Source organism: Acomys minous, assembly GCF_964271855.1.
Source record: "Acomys minous genome assembly, chromosome: 16".
Taxonomy (NCBI): Eukaryota; Metazoa; Chordata; class Mammalia; order Rodentia; family Muridae; genus Acomys; species Acomys minous.
Genome location: NC_140498.1, coordinates 94,634,637 through 94,658,536, shown reverse-complemented (window position 1 = coordinate 94,658,536; position 23,900 = coordinate 94,634,637). Strand labels below are relative to the sequence as shown.

General features: G+C 50.0%; 1 protein-coding gene across 1 annotated transcript in view; it reads right to left on the bottom strand.

Annotated features, from left to right (window-relative positions):
- The window catches only part of MYO1H (myosin IH), a 60,568-nt gene extending 53,555 nt beyond the window's left edge, over positions 1-7,013 (bottom strand). The window contains exon 1 of the mRNA XM_084761402.1: positions 6,929-7,013. Coding sequence (XP_084617528.1) covers positions 6,929-6,991 — 63 coding nt within the window. The 5' untranslated portion in view covers positions 6,992-7,013. The remainder of the gene's footprint in view (positions 1-6,928) is intronic.
- Between the last annotated feature and the right edge of the window lie 16,887 nt (positions 7,014-23,900).

Here is a 23,900-nt window from a genome sequence, read left to right as displayed (position 1 = left end):
GTCCCAGCAAAGTTTAGTTCCAGGGGATGTGATGTCCTCCTCTGACTTCTGTGGCCACCAGACACACAAGAAGGCAAGATGCTCATCATATGCAAAACAAAATAAATCAAAGGAGGGGGAGGAGGAGGAGGAGGGAGAGGAAGAAATAATAATCACGATGTTTCGGGCTCATTTTGCTTGACTTATAACCCACACCTTGATTCTGGCTTCTCAATAGGAAGGTAAGTGGATGCTACAGACACTAGGGGACTTGCGCACATATCTGAACACACGTTTGCACACATGTGTGCACACGTGCATGATCTGTGGACCTATTTGGTCAGTTACTGAAGTTCTTACCACTCACTGGACCTGCTCTGAGACCCGCCTCTACCTCCATCACTGAAATTCTAATTTAATGCCCCAAGAACATTTTCACTGGCTTCGCCCCATGCTATATATACAACAAAGTCTTAAAAACACTCTCAGCCTTGTCATTGATGCAATTACTGAACACTGGGGTTTCCTTTCCTTTCTTTCTTTCTTTTTTCTTTTTTTCTTTTCTTTTTTTTTTTTTTTTCTTTTTTGGTTTCTCGAGACAGGGTCTCTCTGTATAGCCTTGGCTGTCCTGGACTCACTTTGTAGACCAGGCTGGCCTTGAACTCACAGCGATCCATCTGCCTCTGCCTCCTGAGTGCTTGGACTAAAGGTGTGTGCTGCCCTGTCTCCAAAAAAAAAGTTGCAGGCTTTGTTTGTTTGAGACAGGGTCTCAAAGTATAGCGAAGCAGGTCTTAAACTATCAGTCCCCCTGCCTCAGCCTCCTGAAGGCTCATGATCCCACAGATACAGTTTGAATTTTATGAGATTTAAAATTTTTTATTTTATGTGTATGAGTGATACCTGCACACATGTCTGTGTACCACGCGTGTTTCTGGTGTCCACTGAGGTCAGAAGACGGCACTGACCCTGGAATTATGAGCTGCCATGCCGGCACTATGAACTGAAACCAGGTCCTCTGCCAGAGTAGCCACTGCTCTTAAACCCTGAGCCATCTCTCCAGGCCCAACACTTTGGGTTTTAATGATTTCTTTGTTCTCCAGACATATCTCACCAGGCGGAGCACAGTTCTGTCCTTTAATTTCCCTTGAGATAGTTGACCTCTGTGTCTGGAGTGGCCACTAAAGTGTACATTTAAGCAAAGTCTACCGTCACCACCATCACCACCACCATCATCATCACCACCATCACCACCATCATCACCATCACCACCAGAGATGAGAGGGTCGTATACAGCATGTGGACATCAGTGACAACCCGTGGAGTCAGTGCTCTCCTCGCCCTGTGGGTCCCGGGACTGAACTCAGGCTGTAAGGTTACACATTGAGCACGTTTACCCGCTGAGCCATCCTGCGTCCCTGAAGCTGCCACCTTCCAGCTCTACAGTGTACGTGATCACCCTGAAACGCGTGGCAGCTCTGCAGAACACACAGGTGCTTCACTGGCACCTGTCGGCTAAGAGAGGAAAACACTCATCAAAAGCGCAGCGAGAGACTGCCTCTTTCTCAGCAAGATGGCAATAGCGAAAAACGTGAGGTAAGAGCAAGCGCTGGGGAGGAAGCAGAAAAGATCGCGCGCGCGCGCGCACACACACACACACACACACACACACACACACACACACACCCCACTGACTCATTAATGAAAGGAATGCTGAATGGTGCAGCTCCGTTACCTGGCAGGTTCCCAAGAGCAGAGAAAACATGACCATACATGGCAAGGATCTTGTGACCCTGATGACACAGGAACCACAGCGTGGGAGTGAAATACGAATTACATGGTGGCATGTGAGCGAGGGCTTTCAGAAAACTGTTAACTTTCTTGTGTTTTTTAAGCTATTATTTTCAAGTATGGGTAAAAAAAAATTTTATTTATTTATTTTTTATGCGTATGTCTGAGTGTATACAGAGGTTATCAGAAGGGGGCATCATCATCAAATCCCCTGAAACTGGAGTGACAGGCCCGTGTGAGCCACCATGTGGATGCTGGGGAACAAAGCAAGGAAACCTGAGAGAACAAATGACCTTAACCACTGAGCCATCTCTCTAGCCTCCACGAAGGGTGTAAGAGACTCGAGACCTTAGCACAACTGACTCCATGATGGAAGTGCCACTCAGGGTGTAAAACTCAGCATGTGGACAGCACCACCCTGCCACACCACCTCTAAAGGCCGAATCCGCCAAAGTCCATGGTTCCGGGAAGTCTCTGCATGAACTCACCACTTGCCTTTTGGCTTCTGTCGCTCTGCTTCTGGCTAACTGTTCTTGTTAACTGAAGTATGTCCACCCAGATGCAGTTCTTGTGCTTAAAAGCTCAACCCAAGAAAGGCTCAGGGCTACACTGGGACCCCTGACACCCAATGTGGTCTCTGGCTGGCAAATAAAGACTTTCTTTGGACACCCTACAACAGAAGGCGATGACAACCTGCTTCCAGTAATCATGGTATATGGCTGTGGAGGTGGGTGTGGCACAGTGTGTGGCTGTGGGTGTGGGCGTGGCACAGTGTGTGGAGGTGGAGGTGGGCGTGGTGCTGGGATCAACCCCTGTGCGAGTCAACAGCTATATCCAGCCTTAGATATAATTGAAGAAACAAAACAGATGAAAGACACTTAACAATAACCATGTAAGCACTGATGTGGAATCTGATTTTTTTTTTCCCGAGACAGGGTTTCTCTGTGAAGCCTTGACTGTCCTGGACTCACTTTGTAGACCAGGCTGGCCTCGAACTCAGAGAGATCCATCTGCCTCTGCCTCCCGAGTGCTGAGATTAAAGGTGTGCGCCACCACGTCCAGCTCACAGCTCAATTTATATCAACTAGAGTGACTGGTCAAGGAGGGAGGGCCCCCCCAATTCCAGCACTGGAGTGCTCTGCCTGTCTTAGGTGGGTGCTGGGTTCTGAACTCAGGTCCTCAGGCTTGAATCTGACTGAGTGAACGCTCCAGCACTATATAAATAATAAGGTTGGAGCCGGGCGGTGGTGGCGCACACCTTTAATCACAGCACTCAGGAGACAGAGGCAGGCAGATCTCTGTGAGTTCGAGGCCAGCCTGGTCTACACGGTGAGTCCAGGACAGCCAAGGCTACACAGAGAGACCCCGTCTCAAAAACAAAAACAAACCATTGAGATATAATAAGAATAAATTAATAAAATAAAATTTAAAAACAAAACCAAAAACAAAATAACGATGATGACAACAATAGTAATAATAACAATAATAAAGTTGGAATTAAAAGACTACTTAACAATAAACATAACAAAAGACACAAGACCACAGCAGGGAGTGTTACCAGTTACTACAAGATACCGTGTAGGCGAATCCACAGAGGCGTATGCAGCCTGCTAGGATGGTGGGAAGAACTGTGGGCCGGGAGGGCGGATTCTTCCTGGGTTAGGAATTTTATTTTGGAGTGGCAGGAATGTTCTGCAGCTAGAGAGAGGGGGTGGGTAGAAAACGTGTGTCATAGATGCCACGGAGCGGCTCATTGCATATTGTGGGAGATTTACCTCAGTAAACTACTGAAAAGAGTTACAGGAAACCTGGCCACCACTGGCCAGCCACCTGGCTGGAAAGAGAAGCCCCAGGTTCAGTGAGAGGCTTGGTTTCAAAAATAAAAATAAAAATAAAAAATAAAGCGGAGAGCTAGAGAGAAGTGTTGAGCTCTGGCTTCTTTGTGTGCAAACCCAGGTGAGTGTGCTTGCTCACACATGCGAGTATGCAGGCATACGCCGCATAACACACACACACACACACACACACACACACACACACACACACACTTCAGGCATGGGAAACACATGCCATGTTTACAAGTGAATTGACAAGTGCACATCATGTCAGCAGTGTGTTGTTTGCAGCCACAAGAGAGAAGACAGTACCACTGTGCTCAGCAACATCGGTCCGGGCTCCAAGAAACTGTGCGTGCAAGGGCAGCAGATCATGTTAGTGTGCAGAGTCTGAGGCTATTTCAGGAAGATTCCAGAGGAGCCATAGGCAAGGCACTGATGCATGAGGCAGCTCTGGAGCCCCTGAACCCACAGGGAGCCAGCGTGCTCCTCCACAGCACCCCCTGCTGGAGGCAGACGGAACTGTGTGATGCTTTAAGCCAGACACACACTCTTATTGGTGTGTTTGTGTGGAGAGGTACACATGCCAAGGTGCATGTGTGGAGGCCAGAGGACACGCTGCGTGAGCCAGGTCTCTCCCTTCCGCCACCTGCGTTCCAGGGACCAGCCTCAGATCATCAGGCTTGCCCGCAAGCATCTCCACCTGCAGAGCTGGGCAACCGACCACACATATGTTATGCACATTACATAAAAGAAATTACACGGCTGGGCGTGGTGGGGCACACCTTTAAATCCCTGCACTCAGGACGCAGAGGCAGGCAGACCTCTGAGTTTGAGGCCAGCCTGGTCTACAGAGCTAATTCCAGGACAGCCAAGGCTACACAGAGAAACCTTATCTTGAAAAAAAAATAGAAAGAAATTTACGTTTATATGCATGCACATTTGTGTGATTGGATGCTATGTGTGCCTGCTGCCTTCAGAGGCTAGAAGACAGCATCAGAGCCTTTGGAGCTAGAGTCACAGGCTGTGCTGAGCCGCCCGATGCAGGGAACGGAACTCAGGCTCTTCGCAAGAGCAGCCCCGAGCCCACCATCCAGCATGCAGTTACAGAAACTTTGTGTGTTAAGTTTAAGAACACAGGCTTGGCTGTGCCTGATGACGTGTTTCTGTAACCTCAGCACATGGGGCGGGGATGAGTGAGGAGGGGCCACAAGTGCAAGGCTAGCCTGGGCTACATGCAGATGCTGTTTCAGAAATAAACAAACCGAAGAGAAAAAAAAAAACGAACCATGCCCTTAAAGTATGGAGAGATGGCACTGGTGTCCTTTACAGGCACGAAGTGTTCTTTGTTCAGGTAATTTGAACCCTGGTCTGATGTAGATGAGACAGTCCTTTTTCTCCTCTAACCAAACAACACGTGGAAAACAGATTTATCATCCTCGTTTGTGGCCCTGGGGATCAAACTCAGATGAAATGAGCACTTTGCCACTGAGCCAGGCTCCCGCCTAAACTGGACCACGTGTACACATGCATGTGTACAGGTGTACACAGGCAATCACCTGTGCCAGAGGTTGGTGTGTCTTTTATATTTGCTATGCACCTTGTTTTTAAAAGAGTTATCTTTTATTTGATGGACATGACTGTGTGCCTACAAGCATGCATATGCTGCATATGCACGATGTGGCCAGAAGAGGGCGTCAGATCCCCCAGACTGGAGTTAGAGACGTTTGTGAGCCACCATGTGTATTCTGGTCTGCAAGAGCGACCAGTGCTCTCAACAGCTGAGCCTTCCCCTCAGCTCCTCTATCATATACTTTGAAGTAATGTCTCTCATTGGATGTGGCGCTCACTGACTGTCTAGCCTGGCTGGCCAGCAGGCCCCAGGACCTGCCTCCCAGCACTGGGGTTGTACATGATGCTCTTTGTACCTAACTTCTGATAAGGTCCTCAGGCGTGGTCAGCAGGCTCTTGGCCCACTGCACCACCTCTCCGCTCCAGGGTGGCATACTTTTTTTTTAAGTTTTAAAAGTGATTTTTAAACATTTTATGTGTATATGTGTATGTATACCCTATGTGTACAGGTACCTGTGGTGGCCAGAAAAGGTCACTGGACCCACAGATGGAGTTACAGGCAGTTGTGAGCTACCCAGCTCGGGTACCAGGAACCAAACGTGAATCACCTGGGAGAGCAGGATGTACCCTTAACCGTCGGGTGTATGGCAAGCCCAGGATGGAATTCTGTAACAATTGAAACGTTGGGGCAGAGGGGGGAGGGGGCGGGTTTTAATCGTCTTCTGGCTCAAAGTAGATCTGAAATTGTATCCTGATGAGGTGGGATTCTGGGTTGTGTCCCCTGAGTGGAATCCCCTCCTCTCAGAACACAAATCTCATGGGTGTTCCACAGCAAGTACTTGGCGAGTCGTAGTTTGGGGTGCGACTCACAGTTGGGGTACAACTCATAGTTTGGGGTACTCCTCTTTGAGTTTAGAAAACTACTGATGCTCTGGGTGGCTGAGCAACAAATGTGGTTTATGTCTGCCTCTCTTTGCAGATTTAAATAGAGAGCCACCCACCCTGACCAAAAGACGGTTCCTCGCAGTTCCCATGGTTCCTTGCTTCAGTCCTGATGTTTGCTGTGATCAGAGGGTTGGCTGTAGAGACCTCCTTCCCACCTTGTTTTAAGTGGCAGCAGCTCATCTTACTGATTTTCTGCCCTCCCCCGCCGCCTCCTCTACGCCCTCCCCACCCTGTGCTGAGGGCCAGACTCAAAGCCTCCAGCTAGTCACACGAGCATTGAACCACTGAGTCCTCTAGAGGTGGCTCAGGACTTCCCACTGGTTGGTCTCATGCCTGCTATGTAGCCCGGGCTGGTCTTGAATCTTTCTGCCTCTACCTGCTGAGCCCTAGGGTTACAGGAGTGAGTGTACCACCAGGACACACACACACACACACACACACACACACACACACAGAGAGAGAGAGAGAGAGAGAGAGAGAGAGAGAGAGAGAGAGAGAGGGAAAGAGTATGCACGGCATATGAAAACCCAAATAGACTACTACAGAGAGACCTTGTCTCGAAAAACAAAAAATAAAAAATAAGAATAATAAAAAGAAAACCCAAATTGTGACCAACGTCTTTGGTGGCTCTGGAGGGAACCAAAGGCGGCACTGCTGCTGGCTTTCTGGCACACTAGAACATTCTGTCTAGACCCAGATAGTTAGACATGCGTATGGTTTACAACAATGCAGTGGGCTCCACATTTCCCAGTGTGCAGGTGACACCCCACGATAAAAGGGTTCTAAATGCCGTCACATCGCAGTCCTACCACTCTCGGAGGGGATCGGATGAGATCACAGGTTCTGTGGAAGCGTATGCTGCCATTTGTCATCTTCTCTGGGTATGGTTGTACCAGGAAGCCTCACTTCCTCTGGGAAGTTAGACTCACAAGCAAATCAGCTTGCTCCCCTCCAGGGCGGGTCACTGCTCCTTCCCACCTTCTGAAAGATTTTTGTTTCAACTTGCCACAAAGTCCTGAGACTGAGTCCTCTCTGAGGCTCTGTTTTGCAACCAAAGCCCATTATCTGTCTGCCTATGGCGCTGATGCCAACACAAGAGAGAACCAATCTTCATGTACCATCTACAGGCGATTTCTTCCTATCTGGGAGGGGGAAGCAAACTGGAAGATGTTTGGGCTTTGTGGACCAAAGTTTCTAGAAAGAAGAATGCCACACGCATGGAAGTTTTTTACAAGGCTGAAATTTCAGTTCACACATCCTCAGAGAACACCTAACACAGGTGCGTGTGGCATGCTGGTCAGCCTGGGCATCAGGAGCTGCTGCTGCAGCCAGCCCACCAGCTCCCCAACACTAACAGCAAAGGAGATAGATAATAGATAGATAGATAGATACAAAAGAGACAGAGAGAAAGAGAGAGAGAGAGACAGAGAGAGAGACAGAGAGAGAGACAGAGAGAGAGAGAGGAGGAGGAGGAGGAAGAGGGGCGAGAGTAGGCTAGACCCTGCACACGTTGCCTGTCAAGCATCAAGGATGCTGATGTCCACACTGCACCAACTCAGGAAGCTCCAGAAACTTCCCTCTCTTGTAAGCACGCAGACTTGAGCACCAAGGCGCTGTCCCAGAAAGACATCACAGACAGCCAGAGAGAAAGGAAGGAAGGGATTGGGAGAAAGACAGGCCAAATGAGGTGCAGGGACGGCGGCAGCCCCCATCCCTGGGTCTCAGGCGGCGGGCGAGAGTCTCCCCTGCGATGGACAGAGGTCGGGGAGCCGATTCTCTTTCCCAAACCCAAAGGGGGGGAAAGTAAGTGAGAAAATCGCCCAGAGTTCAAACATTCCTTTACAACCACAACTTTAAATACTAAATGTGTTTCATGGCTGCCATCTTGAAAACATTAGTTAGCCAAAGGCGCCCTTTGATTCCCATCTGGGATGGAAACACTGGTGGATAATCCATTGAAACGGTCCAGGGACAAAGGCCTTTTCTGCGACAATCACGGTGCTTGTGAAGGACAACATTTTTGTGTGCAAAATAAAACACTTTAACGGGCTACAATCCATTACACATATAGCCCTGCATTTCCTTTCAGTAACGATTCATTAGAAAACATTTAACGTCACTGTTGATTTCACACTGGGCAGTCTGGGCACAAAGGACGAGAGATGGCCCATTTAGAAGGAGCTGGGGCGTTCTTTTCTAATCTGAGAGACTCCAAGGAGGTGGGGCCCGCAGGACACAACAGGCCGGCTAAATTGTGCGGTTAACGGTCAAAGCACCCCCGCCTACTTTGACACTCATTTCAAGATGACAGCAAACAATAGAGTTTTGTTCCGCGCAGCCCTTTCTTGCCTGCCGTCCACATCACGGCGGCACGGAGTCCTCCGATGCTTCGCCCACCTGCCTCCTCCCTCCCGCCTCGTCCACTCCCTCCTCTGCCTCTCTGCCAGCTCCCCCTTTAACACAAAGAGACAGGTGAAGAGAATGAGAAAAGGGAGCCATTCAGATTGTCAGCTTCCATAACACAATTGCCTGTCAGCTTCCCCACCAGCACTCAAATGTCTGGGCTGAGGCCAGACACCCGGCTCCGAGCTAGGTTAGTTAGTGGGTGAGACAGCTCCAAAGCCACTTCTTGCAGTCCCTGTCGAATGCCACCTCCTGGGCACGGATCCTGCAAGCCGTCTTTAAAAACAACTGGCAGCTGAGGTTTGCTATCCCGGCAAGGGATCTCAAGCCACTGGGCTATGGGCATGTTCCTTTTATGCCTGCAATACCAAACATTTGCTTAAGAAAAAAATGTACCCAAAGTCAGAGGCCTGTAGGAGAGATTAGAAAATTCTCAGAGCTTTTAAAACACACACACACACACACACACACACACACACACACACACACACACACACGATCTCATCAATAACCCTGAACACCTTGTCAGGACATCTGACTTGGAGCTGAGCAAACACACAAACACACACACATACACACACACGCACTCAGGTGCAAAGAGCGTTTAGCATGCATTCTGTACTGACACTGCAGCCGCAGGCACTCAGTGATGCACCCGGAAGAAATCAGTGACAGTCGGACATGGCGGCTCACACCTGTAAACGCCTCAGGAGGCCGAGGCAGAAGAATTATGAGTTCAAGGCTAGCCTGGGTTACAAGAGAGAGACTTGGTCTCAAAAAACGACAGCCACAACACTAGTAATGAGGGAGGACGTGGGGGGGCGGGCACCGAGGCACCTACGGGCACTGGCCTTCTCTAGCCTTGCACTGCGGTTGCTCCTATCAGAGCGAACCTCACGTGTGACACTTGTTCCTGTGTCATCATGTGTTACTAACACTGGCAAAATGGCGCAGTAGGTAAAGGGGCTTGCTGCCAAGCCTGATGATCCCAGTTCAATCCCAGGACCCACGTGGTGGGAGAAGAGAACCCATTCCTGCAAGTTGTCCACACACACACACACACACACACACACACACACACACACACACACAAGTAAACAAATATAATTAGCGTATAATAAACCCTGCTTGTGGTCAGCCAGCGGCAAGCAAAACTATGCTAGCTAACATGGCCGGTGCTGAGAGGGGAGTCAAGGTCCCTAATGAAGCTGTTGGCGCTCAGCCAGGCCAGCGAGAGTCTAGCCAGAAAACACGCAGCCTGCTCTAGGCGGATCGGCCAAACTGGCCTGAAAGCCTGATCCCGACCTGCCTGTCTGAGAAGGCGGATGAGCTCGCTCCGCTTTGAAATGATACTTAGTAACAGAAGAAAAGCCTGTAAGTGTGGGAACTTTTAATGAAGCACAGCCAGCTTTGTTTTTGTGTCTGTCTGTCTGTCTCTGTGTGTAGTGTATATGTGGGTGCGTATGTCTCTGTCTCTGTGTGTGTATATATGGTGTGTATGTCTCTGTGTGGCATGTCTGGGTCTGTGTTTGTTCTGCCTGTGGCGTGCACGTGGTATGTGTATATGGCGCTGTCTCATTGTACAGAGATGTGTGACTGACACAGATGCAACACAGCCTGCGAGGCTTGGAGCCAAAGTGAGTGGGAAAAGTTTCCTGTCCAGCCTCCCCCAGTTCCCTTAGGACCCCAGCCCCTGAATTAAGGTCACAGGCACCAGAAGAACAAAGTGAGATTGCAAATGCGACCCTGACGGCTTTCCCTAGACGTGCAGGTGTTGCCGCTTCTAAGCTAAAGCCCAGCCAGGCTCGGGTGCTTCTTCCTGATGCTGAAGCAGGGGATGAAGAGTTCAAGGCCAGCCTGGGCTACATCACGAGGACAAATAGGCTCCCGGGAAGCCTCCTCAGCAGTGCTCTCCCAGTCCTGAACGCTAAGCAGCTAAAACTGAAACCAAACATTCGCTCAAGGACGGAGCCCAGGCTGGCAGCCCCTCGGTTAAACGACGGAGGATTATCTTCTGATCTAACGGCAGTGAGCAGACAGTTAGCGTTTTTTACTACCCAGCTGCAGCCTCTTAATCACCAGCGAGTGTAATTACGGACATCATCGAGCAGAACGGTGCCTCTAAATTACTGAGGATTAGATGAGCCGCTGGTAAACGGAGATCAGCTCAAGGAGTAGTAATTGGCTCATGAGAGCGGTTACGAGCTATGGCCGCACTTCTCGGTGGAAGTACTCGGTGGGAGGTGTGGAAGGCAAGACTGGTTTTTTTTATAAACCATGCAAAAAAAAAAAAAACCCCGAGAAGGACACGTGGGGGCTGGAGAGTCGTCTCCTACAGAGGACCCGCATTCGAGTCCCAGCACCCATCTGGTAGCTCACAGAGGCCTGGTTGCCAGCTCCAGGGCCTTCAACGCCCTCCTCTGGACCCTGTGGGTACCCGCACATCACTTTACAACAGTAACAATTGATTTAAACAAACATTTGTGGAAGTTTAGAGCCGTCATAAACAAAAGCTGTGTATCCAGCCACACGCAGCCGCCTCCCGTGAAGGTCACAGACGTTCCCTGTTGGCCTCCGTTTGCACATGAACTTGGGTATGAGGTGCTTTCAGGAGCAACATCCTGGCACCCTCAGGTACTCTTTGGAGAAGAGAAAGAACAGAAAGAAGCTTCTCTGTGGCCTGGGAGCCCGAAGCTGAACTCAGCGCTGGGGCACATGTGGGCCTACATAGACCAGCGCCGTGAACATTTTCCCCAGTGGCGGCTTCTAGCCTCTCCCATCCCCGACCCCAACTCCTTCTTTTCTCCTTAGTCTGATTCTTTTTGGGGTTAAAAGGAAAATTAGTAAACTGCACAACTTTAAAAAAAAGGGGGGGGCTTGTGGGGGTGGGTGTACTTATATGTGCACATGTGTAACTGAGAGAGTCTGTGTATGAGGGAACTAACTGAAGGTCAGTGTCAGGGTTCCCTGCTCAGTCCGTGTCCTCCTCCTCCTCCTCCTCCTCCTCATCGTCCGTCACTGTCATCGTCATCACCACCAGCACTACCATCATCATCAACAGCAGCAGCACTGTCACCACGGCAACAAGCTTGCCCAGCACAACACACTCCCATTTTTCCTGCAGAGATGGCCCAACGGACTTTGTCTCAGATCTGTCAGGGAAAAAGCTGGGCACACACTGACCCAAAAAGATGCGGAAGGTGCTGCTGGCACCCAGACTCCTTCCTCTCCATGCAGAACACACCTCACTCCGTCCTAAACTCGCTATGCCCCTGACCAAGCTGTGACGGAGTGCAGAGTGATTGACACACTTAGAACCATCTTTCTTAGGGAGGCGTGGAGGCGCACACCTCTAATCCCAGCCTGTGGGCGGCGGAGGCAGGCTTAAGTTCAAAGCCAGCCTGGTCTACAGAGCAAGTTCCAGGGCAGCCAGGGCTACAAAGGGAAACCCTGTCTCAGAAAACAAACTTGCTTTTCTTGGTGTGATGATTTTTAAAAATTGTACATTTTGCTTTTGACATTCTGAAAGTGTAATAGAGAGAAAAATGTAAAAATATGTAATTCTTTTTTTTTTCTTTTTTTTCTGAAACAGGGTTTCTCTGTGTAGCCTTGGCTGTCCTGGACTCACTTTGTAGACCAGGCTGGCCTCAAACTCACAGCGATCTGCCTGCCTCTGCCTCCCGAGTGCTGGGATTACAGGCGTGCGCCACCACACCTGGCCCAAAAATATGTAATTCTGCAGCTCAGAGGTTACCAGCATTTTCTGCCCACTGATAGATGAATACATAAAGAAAGTGTGGCTGGCGTGCACTGCGCGCACACACACATACTGGAGGGGGAAACGCTCTGGTTTTGGGTTTTGTTGTTGTTGTTGTTGCAGGGTTTTTTTCTTTGTTTGTTTTGGTTTTTCTAGATAGGGTCTCTCCGTGTAGCCTTGCCTGTCCTGGAATTCACTCTGTAGACCAGGCTGGCATCAAACTCACAGTGATCCTCCTGCCTCTGCCTCCCAAGTGCTGGGATTAAAGGCGTGGGCCATCACGCCCTGCTTGGGGTTGGGGGAAGCACTCTGAAAACGAAGGCAACCCCATCATTTTCAGTGACATCCTATGAAGTGAGATAAGCCAGGCCCAGGGGGACAGGATCACACAGTCTCATCTCCAGGGGATCCAGGGGGACAGGATCACACAGTCTCATCTCCAGGGGATCCAGGGGGACAGGATCACACAGTCTCATCTCCAGGGGATCCAGGGGGACAGGATCACACAGTCTCATCTCCAGGGGATCCAGGGGGACAGGATCACACAGTCTCATCTACAGGGGATCCAGGGGGACAAGATCACACAGTCTCATCTCCAGGGGATCCAGGGGGACAGGATCACACAGTCTCATCTACAGGGGATCCAGGGGGACAGGATCACACAGTCTCATCTCCAGGTGGTGCTGATCTCAGAGACTTAGGCGAGGTAAGCAGGGGCTGGGAGGGCACCGGGGAGGGAGCAAGGCAGAGGCTGTGCAGTGAGTACAGCTGGCTGTGTGCGGACAGCAGCTAAGCGAATCTTGAACATTCTGTCACAAATTATAATGGAGGGGATACCCTGCCAGTACCACACAGTGAAAGCTGCACAGAGCCCCTAAAACATGTGTCCTTACTAAATGCCATCTACAAAAAATATGTCCTCAAAAGCACACCATATACATGCACATGTGTGTATACACACATACACACACATACACACTTATACTGCAGTGCTGGGGATTTTGTGTGTGTGCCTGTTTGTATGAGTGCGTGCATATGCATGCCTGAGAACACGTGTGAGCACATGGGACTAGAGATGGATGTGGTGTTCTCCTGGACCCCTCCTGCCCCTCCCCCCCTTTAGAAACAGGATTTCTCATTGAATCTGGACCTGACTGACTAGCTGGGCTGGCTGGCCAGTGTGCCCCAGGAGGCCTCTGCCTCTCAGCCGTGGGATTAGTGATTCGCTCCCAGTTTTGACTTGGGTGTTGTGGATCCGAACCCGAGTCCTCCTGGTTGAGCGGCACTTCTATCTAGGGAGCAACAGCACCAGGCCACCCCCCTCGAGTAAGTTCTTAAAAGAGGAATGACTGGGCGTGTGAGCCCTGAGTGAGGTGTAGATGATAACAGCAGGATGACGGCTTATGCACTTTGTACTGCTTTGAAAAAGCAGCATTCGGGGCTGGAGAGATGGCTCAGTGGTTAAGAGTCCCGCCTGCTGTTCCAGAGGTCCTGAGTTCAATTCCCAGCAACCACATGGTGGCTCACAATCATCTATAATGTGATCTGATGCCCTCTTCTGCAGATAAAGCACTCATATACAACAAATAAATAAATTAAAAAAGAAAAAGCAGCATTCTTCATAAACGAAACCCATCTTTGACTACCAGGGGATGGCAGCACTGGAATCTGTGGGCGGCACTGCAAGGTTAGGAACTCACTCGGGCCTGTCTGGGCCCACTGGTGACCTCTGGTTATAGGACTAATCCTAAGGACTATACCTACAGCCATCAATGCTACCACTTAAAGGATTTTTGTTTTGTTTTGTTTTGTTGTTTTGTTTTGAGACACAGTCTCTCTGTGTAGCCCTGACTGTCCTGGACTCACTTGTAGACCGGGCTGGCCTCGAACTCACAAAGATCCACCTGCCTCTGCCTTCAAAGTGGTGGGATTAAAGTCGCACGCCACCAGGCCCGGCTGAGATTTATAATGTGCTTTGTGTGTGCATGTGTGTGTGCGTGCACACGTGCATGTGTATGCATGTGCATAGAGGCCAGAGGTAGGCATTGGGTTCTTTCCTGTCTCTCTCCTCATTGAACCTGGAGCCCAGGGTTGGCTCTCCTAGCTGACCTGCGAGCCTCTGGGATCTGTGTCTCTGTCACCGCCGCCCTCACCCCCCACCCCCACCCCCGCCAGCTATTAATCAAAGCGTGCTTCCCTAGGAAGTCACTTAGTGTCCTCGGTTCCCGTGATGAGATGACACGAAGCTTGGCTTGCTTTCCAAGCTTCCATATAAAATATTTATTTTGCGGTTGAGTTTGGCTAGAGGGAACGCCTGATTTTCACAGCAGCTATGTAAAACTGCATGGGCATGCTTTAGACATGGCCCTGGCTTCCACAGGCGGCCACCTGTACAGAGCTGTGGAAATCAGACTTTAAGTTATGTCAGCTGTTCAGAACAGAACACACTTCAGCCTTGACCACCACAGACACTTTTCTTAAAGATCAGAAGGGTGGGCAGGGCGGGTGCAGCTCAGCCTGAGGTTGAGCTCTTTGGTACAAATAAGTTGGTATCTTCTTTATAAATAACTCTAGGCTGGCGAGATGGCTCAGTGAGCAAAAAGAGCTTGCCCCGACGCCACCAATTCCATTGCTGGGGTCTGCATGGTGGGAACAAAGAGCCACTTCCTGCAAACTGTCCTCTGACGTCCGCATGGAGCTGGGAACACATGACAGTGATGGATGCCCTCCACAATTGAAAGAGAAAAAAAAATTTTTTTTTTGAGACAGGGTTTCTCTGTGTAGCCCTGGCTGTCCTGGACTCACTCTGTAGACCAGGCTGGCTTCGAACTCACAGCGATCTGCCTGCCTCTGCCTCCCGATTGCTGGGATTAAAGGCGTGCGCCACCAAGCCTGGCTGAAAAAGAAATTTTAATCTGTTTTAAAACTGATTTTTTTTTTGTTCACTTAGAGGGTATTTTAATAAAACAATCTGCCCATGATTCTATGCTTGAAGGATAGTGATCCTGTTTCCTACCAACCATTCCTTCATCGGATTCAAGTGCAATCAAATGGTTTTTAGAAATAGCTCACTAGAGCTGGGCACAGTGGTGCACACCTTTAATCCCAGCATTCAGGAGGCAGAGGCAGGCGGATGGATCGCTGGGAGTTCAAGGCCAGCCTAGTCTACAAAGTGAGGGCAGAACAGCCAAGGCCACACAGAGAAACTCTGTCTCAGAAAAAAAGAAAGAACAGAAAGAAATAGCTAGGGCTGGAGAGATGGCTCAGAAGTTAAGATCACTGCTCTTCCAAAGGTCCTGAGTTCAATTCCCAGCAACCACATGGTGGCTCACAACCATCTATAATGAGATCTGATGCCCTCTTCTGGCCTGCAGGCACACATAGGGGCAGAGTATTGTATAAATAATAACAAAATCTTTAAAAAAAGAAAGAAAGAAAGAAAGAAAGAAAGAGCTCATCTAAATCTTAAAAATGTTTTTACTCTCTGCCTGCAGCAATTCGTAGCAGGGACGCTGGGTGTGAACACAGTGAGTCGTTATTTCTGGTTGGGGAATCTTGAATGAGCTGCTTTTTTGTTGTTGTTGTTGTTGTTGTTGTTAACCGTGTACAGTTCTGTAATACTGAACTATTAGAAACGTGGCCCACTCAGATAGCCGGAGGAGTAAAGGTGCTTGTCAGCAAGCCTGACAACCCTGGGACACATGTAGTGAAGGAACCAAGTCCCAGGAGGGGTTCCCTGCCTACCACACATTTGCCATAACACACACACTCACGTGCACACGAATGCCATAGAACGTTAAAGATACATAGGATCAGTTAGGCACACCAAAATCAAACGTGAAACCTGCACTAGCACCCTTGGGGCTCTCTTGACCTCAGTGTTTTCGGAGCCCAGCTTGTTACCCGATGCTGTCACTACCTTCAGGGAGTCCCTCCCAGACAAGGGACAGAAAGGCCTAGAGGAGCTGAGCTTGCACCCAGAGCGCAGGGACTTCCCTGTTCTGTTTTTACAACTGTAATTCTTTTCAATACAAAGTGAAAGACTGTGCCTTTGGCCTGCCATGTTTATAGAGTCATAAAATATGCTCTAGCCGTAGCAAGGCCTGTGCTGGGAAAACGGTGGCCCACCGGAAGTGCTCAGTGGCTGACACAGCTTCCGAACTTCTTACCAAAGTCATTTGGAGGGAGCAGTCAAGTGTCCTGACTTGGAGCGAGTCACTCCCTAAACACCACCGCAGGGCATAGAGCAAGTGTTGGCGGCTGCCAGCACCACCGGCCAACTACCCTTTCTGTCTGCTTTGTGGGTCAGCCACAGCCTTGTTAGCATACACAGTGGTGGCCAAGAAACTCCACCTTAAACAAGGCAGAAGATGAGGCCAACAGAGAGGTTGTGCTGTGACCTCCACGCATGCACCTGCCTGCACGCACCTGCACGCCCCTGCACACACCGGCATGCACCTGCACGCACCTGCACGCCCCTGCACACACCGGCATGCACCTGCACGCACCTGCACGCACCTGCACGCACCGGCACGCACCTGCACGCCCCTGCACACACCAGCATGCACCTGCATGCCCCTGCACACACCGGCATGCCCCTGCACACACCGGCACGCCCCTGCACACACCGGCATGCACCTGCACGCACCTGCATGCACCTGCACGCACCGGCACGCACCTGCACGTACGTACATCACAGCAGATACAAACCTCCTCAACCGAAGATGTCTTTTAAATTGTGTTTTTATCTGTTTTAGGTGGCAAATCACATAACTATGAAGGGATGTCAGACAAAAGGGTTTCGGGACCAGGGAGGTAACACTATGGATGGGAAACATGTGGGGTAGAAGATTTTGGGGAACACGGTTGCTATTTCGGGTCCCCACTGCGGCCCTAAGCCCTGGTTTCTGGTGACAAGGCCCATTTCTGGCCTTGCTATGGGAGGGGTGTGAGTGACGTGGCGGATGCTTCTCCTAAAAGAAGTGGCATGGTTTGCAACACTAGGGAAAGGTGGGGCAATTGTCTCCCCTGAAGCCGTAGGCCCTCGACTGATTTCAGGTGCAGAGTTGACTCTTGCAAAGGGGCTCTGGGAATTGACAAAGACGGAGACTTTCGGTTTAAAGCAGCGCAGGCGAGGGAGCCAAGTGTGTACGGTGGCTGAGATGGGCATTTCAGGCTGCAGAGGTGGCTTGTGGGTAAAGCGCTCACTGTGCAAGCTTGAGGACCATCCCCCAAGCTCGAGTAAAGCCTGGCGGCAAGGGAGGAAGCGCGCGTCTGTGAGCCCTGCGTCTGTAAGCCCTGTGTCTGTAATCCCTGCATCTGTAAGCCCTGATCTGTAAGCCCTGCGTTCCTACAGCAAGAGGGGAGACAGGGACAGAACAAACCCAGAAACTCACAGGCCGGCCGGCACCCTGTCTCACGCAGGTAGAAGATGAGCTGGGCAAGATGGCGCACGCTTGTAGGCAGAGGCAGGAGGATCTCTGTGATTTCGAGGACAGCCTGGTCTATAAAGTGAGTCCAGGACAGGCAGGGCTACACAGAGAAACCCTGTCTCAAAAAACCAAAAAAAAAGGGGGGTGGTGGTGAAGAATGACATCCTCTCTGACCACAAGTATGAGGCGCGCGCGTGCACGCACGCACGCACACACACACACACACACACACACACACACCCCACAACATATTAAATGCTGCCCATGACCCTGTTTGAGGACATGCCTACCTCTTGCACTTCTGTGAATTCTCCCCTCTACCAAGCAATCAGCTTATAGTCGCCCTCTGGGGCATCCTCCTGCCTCACCACACTGATATGCTCTGCAGCAATGGCACAGAAAGCCATCCCCTTACACACATCTGGGTGTTCATGGCCGCAAGGCCGATGCCATTGTGAGTACTGGTTGCCAAGGCAGCGGCATTTGGTGCTACAGAAACGGAGAAGTAGCTGAAGGGATCCATGGCAGGCTGGAGCTAGAGTTCCTGGTGCAGGAGGCTCCTGTGGGTGGCTGCTGGACTCCGTGTGGGATGGTTCTGTGACCTGTTTTGGTCTCTAGGAAAAGGCACCCAATCAATAAATCATGCCTTCCTAAACAGACACGCTGAGGCCATTCTTTGGCAGAAGGGAATAAACAGAAGAAAGAAAAACCATCCTCGTAAAGCATGTGTAGAGTTAACTCTTATAAAGAGGCAACTGGCCAGTACGTGGGGAGGCAGAGGCAGGCGGATCTCTGTGAGATCAAGGCCAGCCTGGTCTACAAAGTGAGTCCAGGACAGCCAAGGCTACACAGAGAGACCCTGTTTCAAAAAAGAAAGAAAGAAAGAACGAATGAAAGAAAAAGAAAGAAAAACAAACAACAACAACAACAAAAAGGCAATGTTTTAAATTGAGGCTGTTTCTGCCTTTGGTTGTTTCTTTGAGCCCTTCCCACTGCTGACCCAGGCAGTTCCAATAAAGAACTTTACAGGCACTCCTACACGATGCAAAAGTCACTACAGCTTTCTTCAACAACCCCTCTGCCCAGACTAACAAAAAACCTATGTGGCTCACTGATAAACATTAAGTGAAATAGCACTCCCATCCCCGAGACACAGCAGGCACATCTCAAGTCCTCACAAGTCACCCTTGGCTCATGGTCTCAGGACTGGACGGAGATTCTCTGTCACCACAGAAAGCTATGCTGTATGCAGTTCGAAACAAACAAAACTGGCCCGCTTCACCCACTTTGCTTCTAAACCACCACACATCGCTTGGGTGAAGAGACAAGTACAAAACTTCATAGCTAACCCAGTTCCCTTGCCTCCCGGAAGCCCGGGGCTACTGTGGAAGAGAGGTCCCCGCAGCAAGGCCACTTTCAAGGCCGTTACCTTGGATTCCATGGTGTTTGAAGGGAAAACGCCTGTTAGCCTCACTCTGCTTGAGCCGGGCAGATCTTGCTTCGCAGTGGCTGGCAATCCTGCGTGTGACATGCGACACTTGGCATCAAGGTCCATGGAGATTCGAGATGGCCAAAGTAAGGGAACAATGAATAATTCACAGCAGGAGGAGTGGCCTGCACCTGAGGACACTCGGGGCCCTTCAAGTTTACAACAGGAAACTGGACCCCACAGGATCACATTGCGGCCACTGCTGACCTCTGATTGGTCCCTGGGTCAGCTGAGACAGATCAGAGCCTTCCCTACATTGTGCTGTGCTGACACCTACTCCAATTCCACAGGCACCTGCAGGGACTCCATCCACACCCTCAGACTTCCGGCTGGCTGCAGTTAGAGCTGGGGACACCTGTCTTGGAAGGGGCCCTTTGTGGCTCAGCGTTCCACCTCTGCTGCCCAACACACACAAGACAGGCTTGCTCTCACGACTGGCCAGCCGCCTTGGTCGTGTCCAAGCCGTGAACGTCGTGATGCGGACTTCGGACGGCCCCCTTTCCCTGTCCTCACAGCACCCCAATCAGTCTGTGGGGTGCAATTCCACCTCTCTCCTATTGTGTCGTACTCAGTCCCGCCAGCTGACTCTCTTACGAGCACCCTCCAGGAGAAGGTGGGCCCAGCTGTAAGTCCTTCCTCCCTTTGGCTAGTTGTACGATGAGCATTCGAGCCTCAAGGCCACCAGTGCCACTAGCCTGTGCCCACGACTCCTTTGTTGCTGTGGTAAAGAGGGTAACTAAAAGTGACTTGGGGAGGAAAGGGTTTATTTCAGCTTATGGGTTACACAGTCCCCCATCAACTGAAGCCAGGAGACCACGGAGGAGCGGGGTTACCTGTCTACTGGCTCACTCTGCTGCCTTTCTTATAGAGTGTAGGGGATGGCACCGCCCACAGTGGGCTGGGCCCCCTTAAATCAATTAGCAATCAAAAACGCAGCCCACAAACATCCCACGGGCCCATCTGATGGGGGCCGGTTCCTCCACTGAAGAGGCCTCTTCCCAGGTGTGTCTAGGCTTGTGTCCATTTGACAAAAGAAGTCAGGTGAAGCCAGGCATGGCGGTGCAAGCCTTTAATCTCAACGCTCAGGAAAGGGCTCGGTCAGATTGTGTCTGAAGCTTGAAACCACTCTCCGGAATTTTCTGTTCTATAAACCAGACTACAACTGCAAACTTCTGACAAGGTAATCAACAGCCAACTTCAGACATACTAACATCTCTCGGATGCGACTTGGCAGTGCACCCGTTAAGGATGGGGCAGATGGATTCTGAGATAGTATGGAGCAGGTCGTCCTTGGTGTCACTGATGGTCCCCTGTGGGCAGCCATGCTAAACTCAGCCGTGTTAGGAATCCTGTGCTCAGGCTGCTCGCTTGTGACCTTCGAGTTGTTGACCTTTGCTGAAGGAGGTCTTGTGTTTAGGCTATCTTCGGATTGTTTGCCTTTGAAAGCAGTAAGGAAGTTCTTTTTTTTTTTTTTTTTTTTTTTTTTTTTTTTTGGCTTTTCGAGACAGGGTCTCTCTGTGTAGCCTTTGCTGTCCTAGACTCACTTTGTAGACGGGAACTACTCAGAGGATTCTATTCTTGCCTGTGGGGACTAGGGGAAGTGAGGTTGTAATAGAGCCTGTGGTGTCCTCGGGATATAAACTGTACTTCCTTGTAATAAAAGTAAGCTTCGATCAGGAATTCCTAGACTTGGCTTCGTATTTCTCGCGTCTCTGTCCCCCCTGTTTCAATCCACACCCCCTTTTCCACCGCCTAGCTTTGTTTGCACTCACCCGCAGTGTGAGCCAGGATCCACCCAACCTCAGGTGTAAGGACTTGTTACTTACAAATAGGTGAACACGGGTCGGTGGCTTTTGCAGAGGGTGACTCCCCCAGGGATGTGGCTCAGCCGGGCAGTTGCTGGCTCTGCCACATGAGGACCCAAGTTCAATTCCCAGAACCCATAGTTTTACAAACGCTGGGCATGGTAGAACTTGCTTGTTGGCCCAGCACGGGGGAAAACAGAGGCAGATAGCTTCCTGGACTTGCCGGCCACGCAGCCCATGAAGAGTTCTGGGCCAATGAGAGACCTTGCCTTCACACACCAGGCGGAGGGTATCTGAGAAATGACAATGTCTTCTGGCCTCTGCACACACCTGTGCCCGCATGCATACAAACAAAAGAAAACAAAACAAAACAAAAAAAAGCAAAGACAAAACCACTCTGTAGGTATAAGATTATTTTATTATTATTTAAAGAAAAAACTTTGTGCTGGGGCCTCGGCTCAGTGGCAGAATGCTTGCCAGATGGGCAATTCCTAGGCTCCATGGCCAGTGTGAACACACATAGACTTCTTGAAATCTACAGTATTTCCAGGAGAACTAGTGAAACCGCTGCGCACCTGAGCAGCCTCCAGCCCTCACTTCTGGCTCCTGGCGTCAGTCAACAAGGGCAGCTGGGAACACTAGGGGCCTATCATCTACTTCTGGCTTCCAACAAACAAGGCGCCAAGTCACGAGAAAATCTTATTCGGGCGTCTCTTCAGAGATGCTCCCCTTGTTCTACCAGTCAACACTTGCATCTGTCTGGCTGCAGGTATTTCAAACATGGCATTTTATTTATTTTTATTTTATTTTATTTTTATGGGTTTTCGAGACAAGGTTTCTCTGTGTAGCCTTGGCTGTCCTGGATTCGCTTTGTAGACCAGGCTGGCCTCGAACTCACAGCGATCCACCTGCCTCTGCCTCCCCAGTGCTGGGATTAAAGGCGTGCGCCACCACACTCGGCTAACACGGCATTTTAAAAGGATGGATGGTTGAAACTTCATCTCACAGGAGTAGAAGTTGGGTGAATGGCTCCTGAGGCTTGGGAAGGTATATGTGTGTGTGGGGGGGGGGGGATGGAGACGGAGCCGAGGGGCTAAGAGTGTGTGAGGTGGGAGCGGGACCTTTTGGGCTCCTAGAACATCTGCAGACAACCCTCCTGAACATCAGGTCCTTGTGTGCTTTGGAAAGTAGCTAGCAGGAAGAATTTCTGAATGTTCTCAGCGGGAGTAAAAATATATATATATATTTGAGGTGACAAATATGCCAATTTCACCCATGGAATCATTATACAAGGGTAGATAGAAGAGGTGTTTCACCATACACTCCCCCACCCCAACCCCCAAATACTGTGATTAATATCAGGTGGTTTTGTTTGTTTGGGTGGTTGGTTTGGTTTGGGTTTTAGTTTTTTTGAGACAGGGTTTCTGTATGTAGCCTTGGCTGTCCTGGACTCGCTCTGTAGACCAGGCTGGCCTCGAACTCACAGAGATCTGCCTGTCCCTGCCTTCCAAGTGCTGGGATTAAAGGCGTGTGCCACGGTGCAGGCAATTAGTATCAGTTTTAAAGAACAGAAAAGTATATAAACACCCCAGCTCCAAGGAATCTGACTCCCTTTTCTGGCCTCTGTGGGTGCCACAGGTGGTGCACATAAACTCACATTGTCCATTTGCACACACGCATGCACACTCACACAATAAAAACAAATAAAACTTTTAAAAGCGAAAGATAAAAAAATAAAAATAAATCAATTAATTAAAAGACATATATTTTGGGGATTTAGCAAGCACAAGGCCCTGGGTTCGGTCCTCAGCTCTGGGAAAAAAAAAAAGATATATATTTTTAAAAGCCATGGTGGCTCACGCCTTTAATGCCAGCACTTGGGAGGCAGAGGCAGGCGGATCTTTGTGAGTTCAAGGCCAGCCTGGTCTACAGAGTGAGTCCAAGACAGAGAATCCTTGTCTCAAAAAACCAGAAAGATAGTGACTGAGCATACTGTTTCACAGCTGTTAGGGAGGCAGATACAGCATTGGGGTGTGGGACGGGGGGGGGGGGGTGCCTCTCGATGCCACCTGAACTCCCCCACCTCTGCCAAACCACTTTCCTTTCTAATTAACCAAATCAAGGAAAGCCTTTGGTGACTCAGCAGAAAATACAAATTTTGGCGACCTGCAGTGAAATCCACTGCTGTTTTAGGCCCTGAAAGACGTCTGCATACAAACACAGGCCTGACGGTACTGAGCCAGAGCCCGGGCAGTGGCTGGTGTCAGGGGTTTGGTCCATAATCTTCAAGGCAGGAAGCATGGCGCTGGAGGAGGAACGGAGAATTCTGTAACTGGGTCGGCAGGCAGCAGGAATAGAGAGTGACACTGGGCCTGGCTCGAGCATTTGAAACCCCAAAGACCGCCCTCCATCAAGGCCACGCCTCCTAATCCCGGCCAAGGTGACCCAAGCAGTCAAGTCTACAGGGCATTCTTTTTTTTTTTTTTTTCCCCATTCTTATTTAAACCACCACAGGGGAACATTTCCCATCACGAGCTACACGGGGCTTATTTTTAACAACCGTATCCCGCACACATGAAGGAATAGATCATCAAGGGCAGCTGGCATAATACAGCATGACAAAAACACTTTAAACTGATGAGCTACTTATTCATGGAATTTTCCATTTGATAGTTTCAGACAGAGGTTGACAATGGGTAACCAGAACCAAAGGGGGAGAAAACTGCATTGTAAGGGAGTGGTTTCTAAGCTCTGTACGGTAAACTTTGTTATTTAAGGAATTATCGCCAGGCTGGGCAGACTGCTCAATGGATAGAGGGCTGGAGTGGCAAGCGTGAGGAACTGAGTTCAAACCCCTAGACGCTATGTAAGTCTGGGCGTAACAGCGTATGTCTG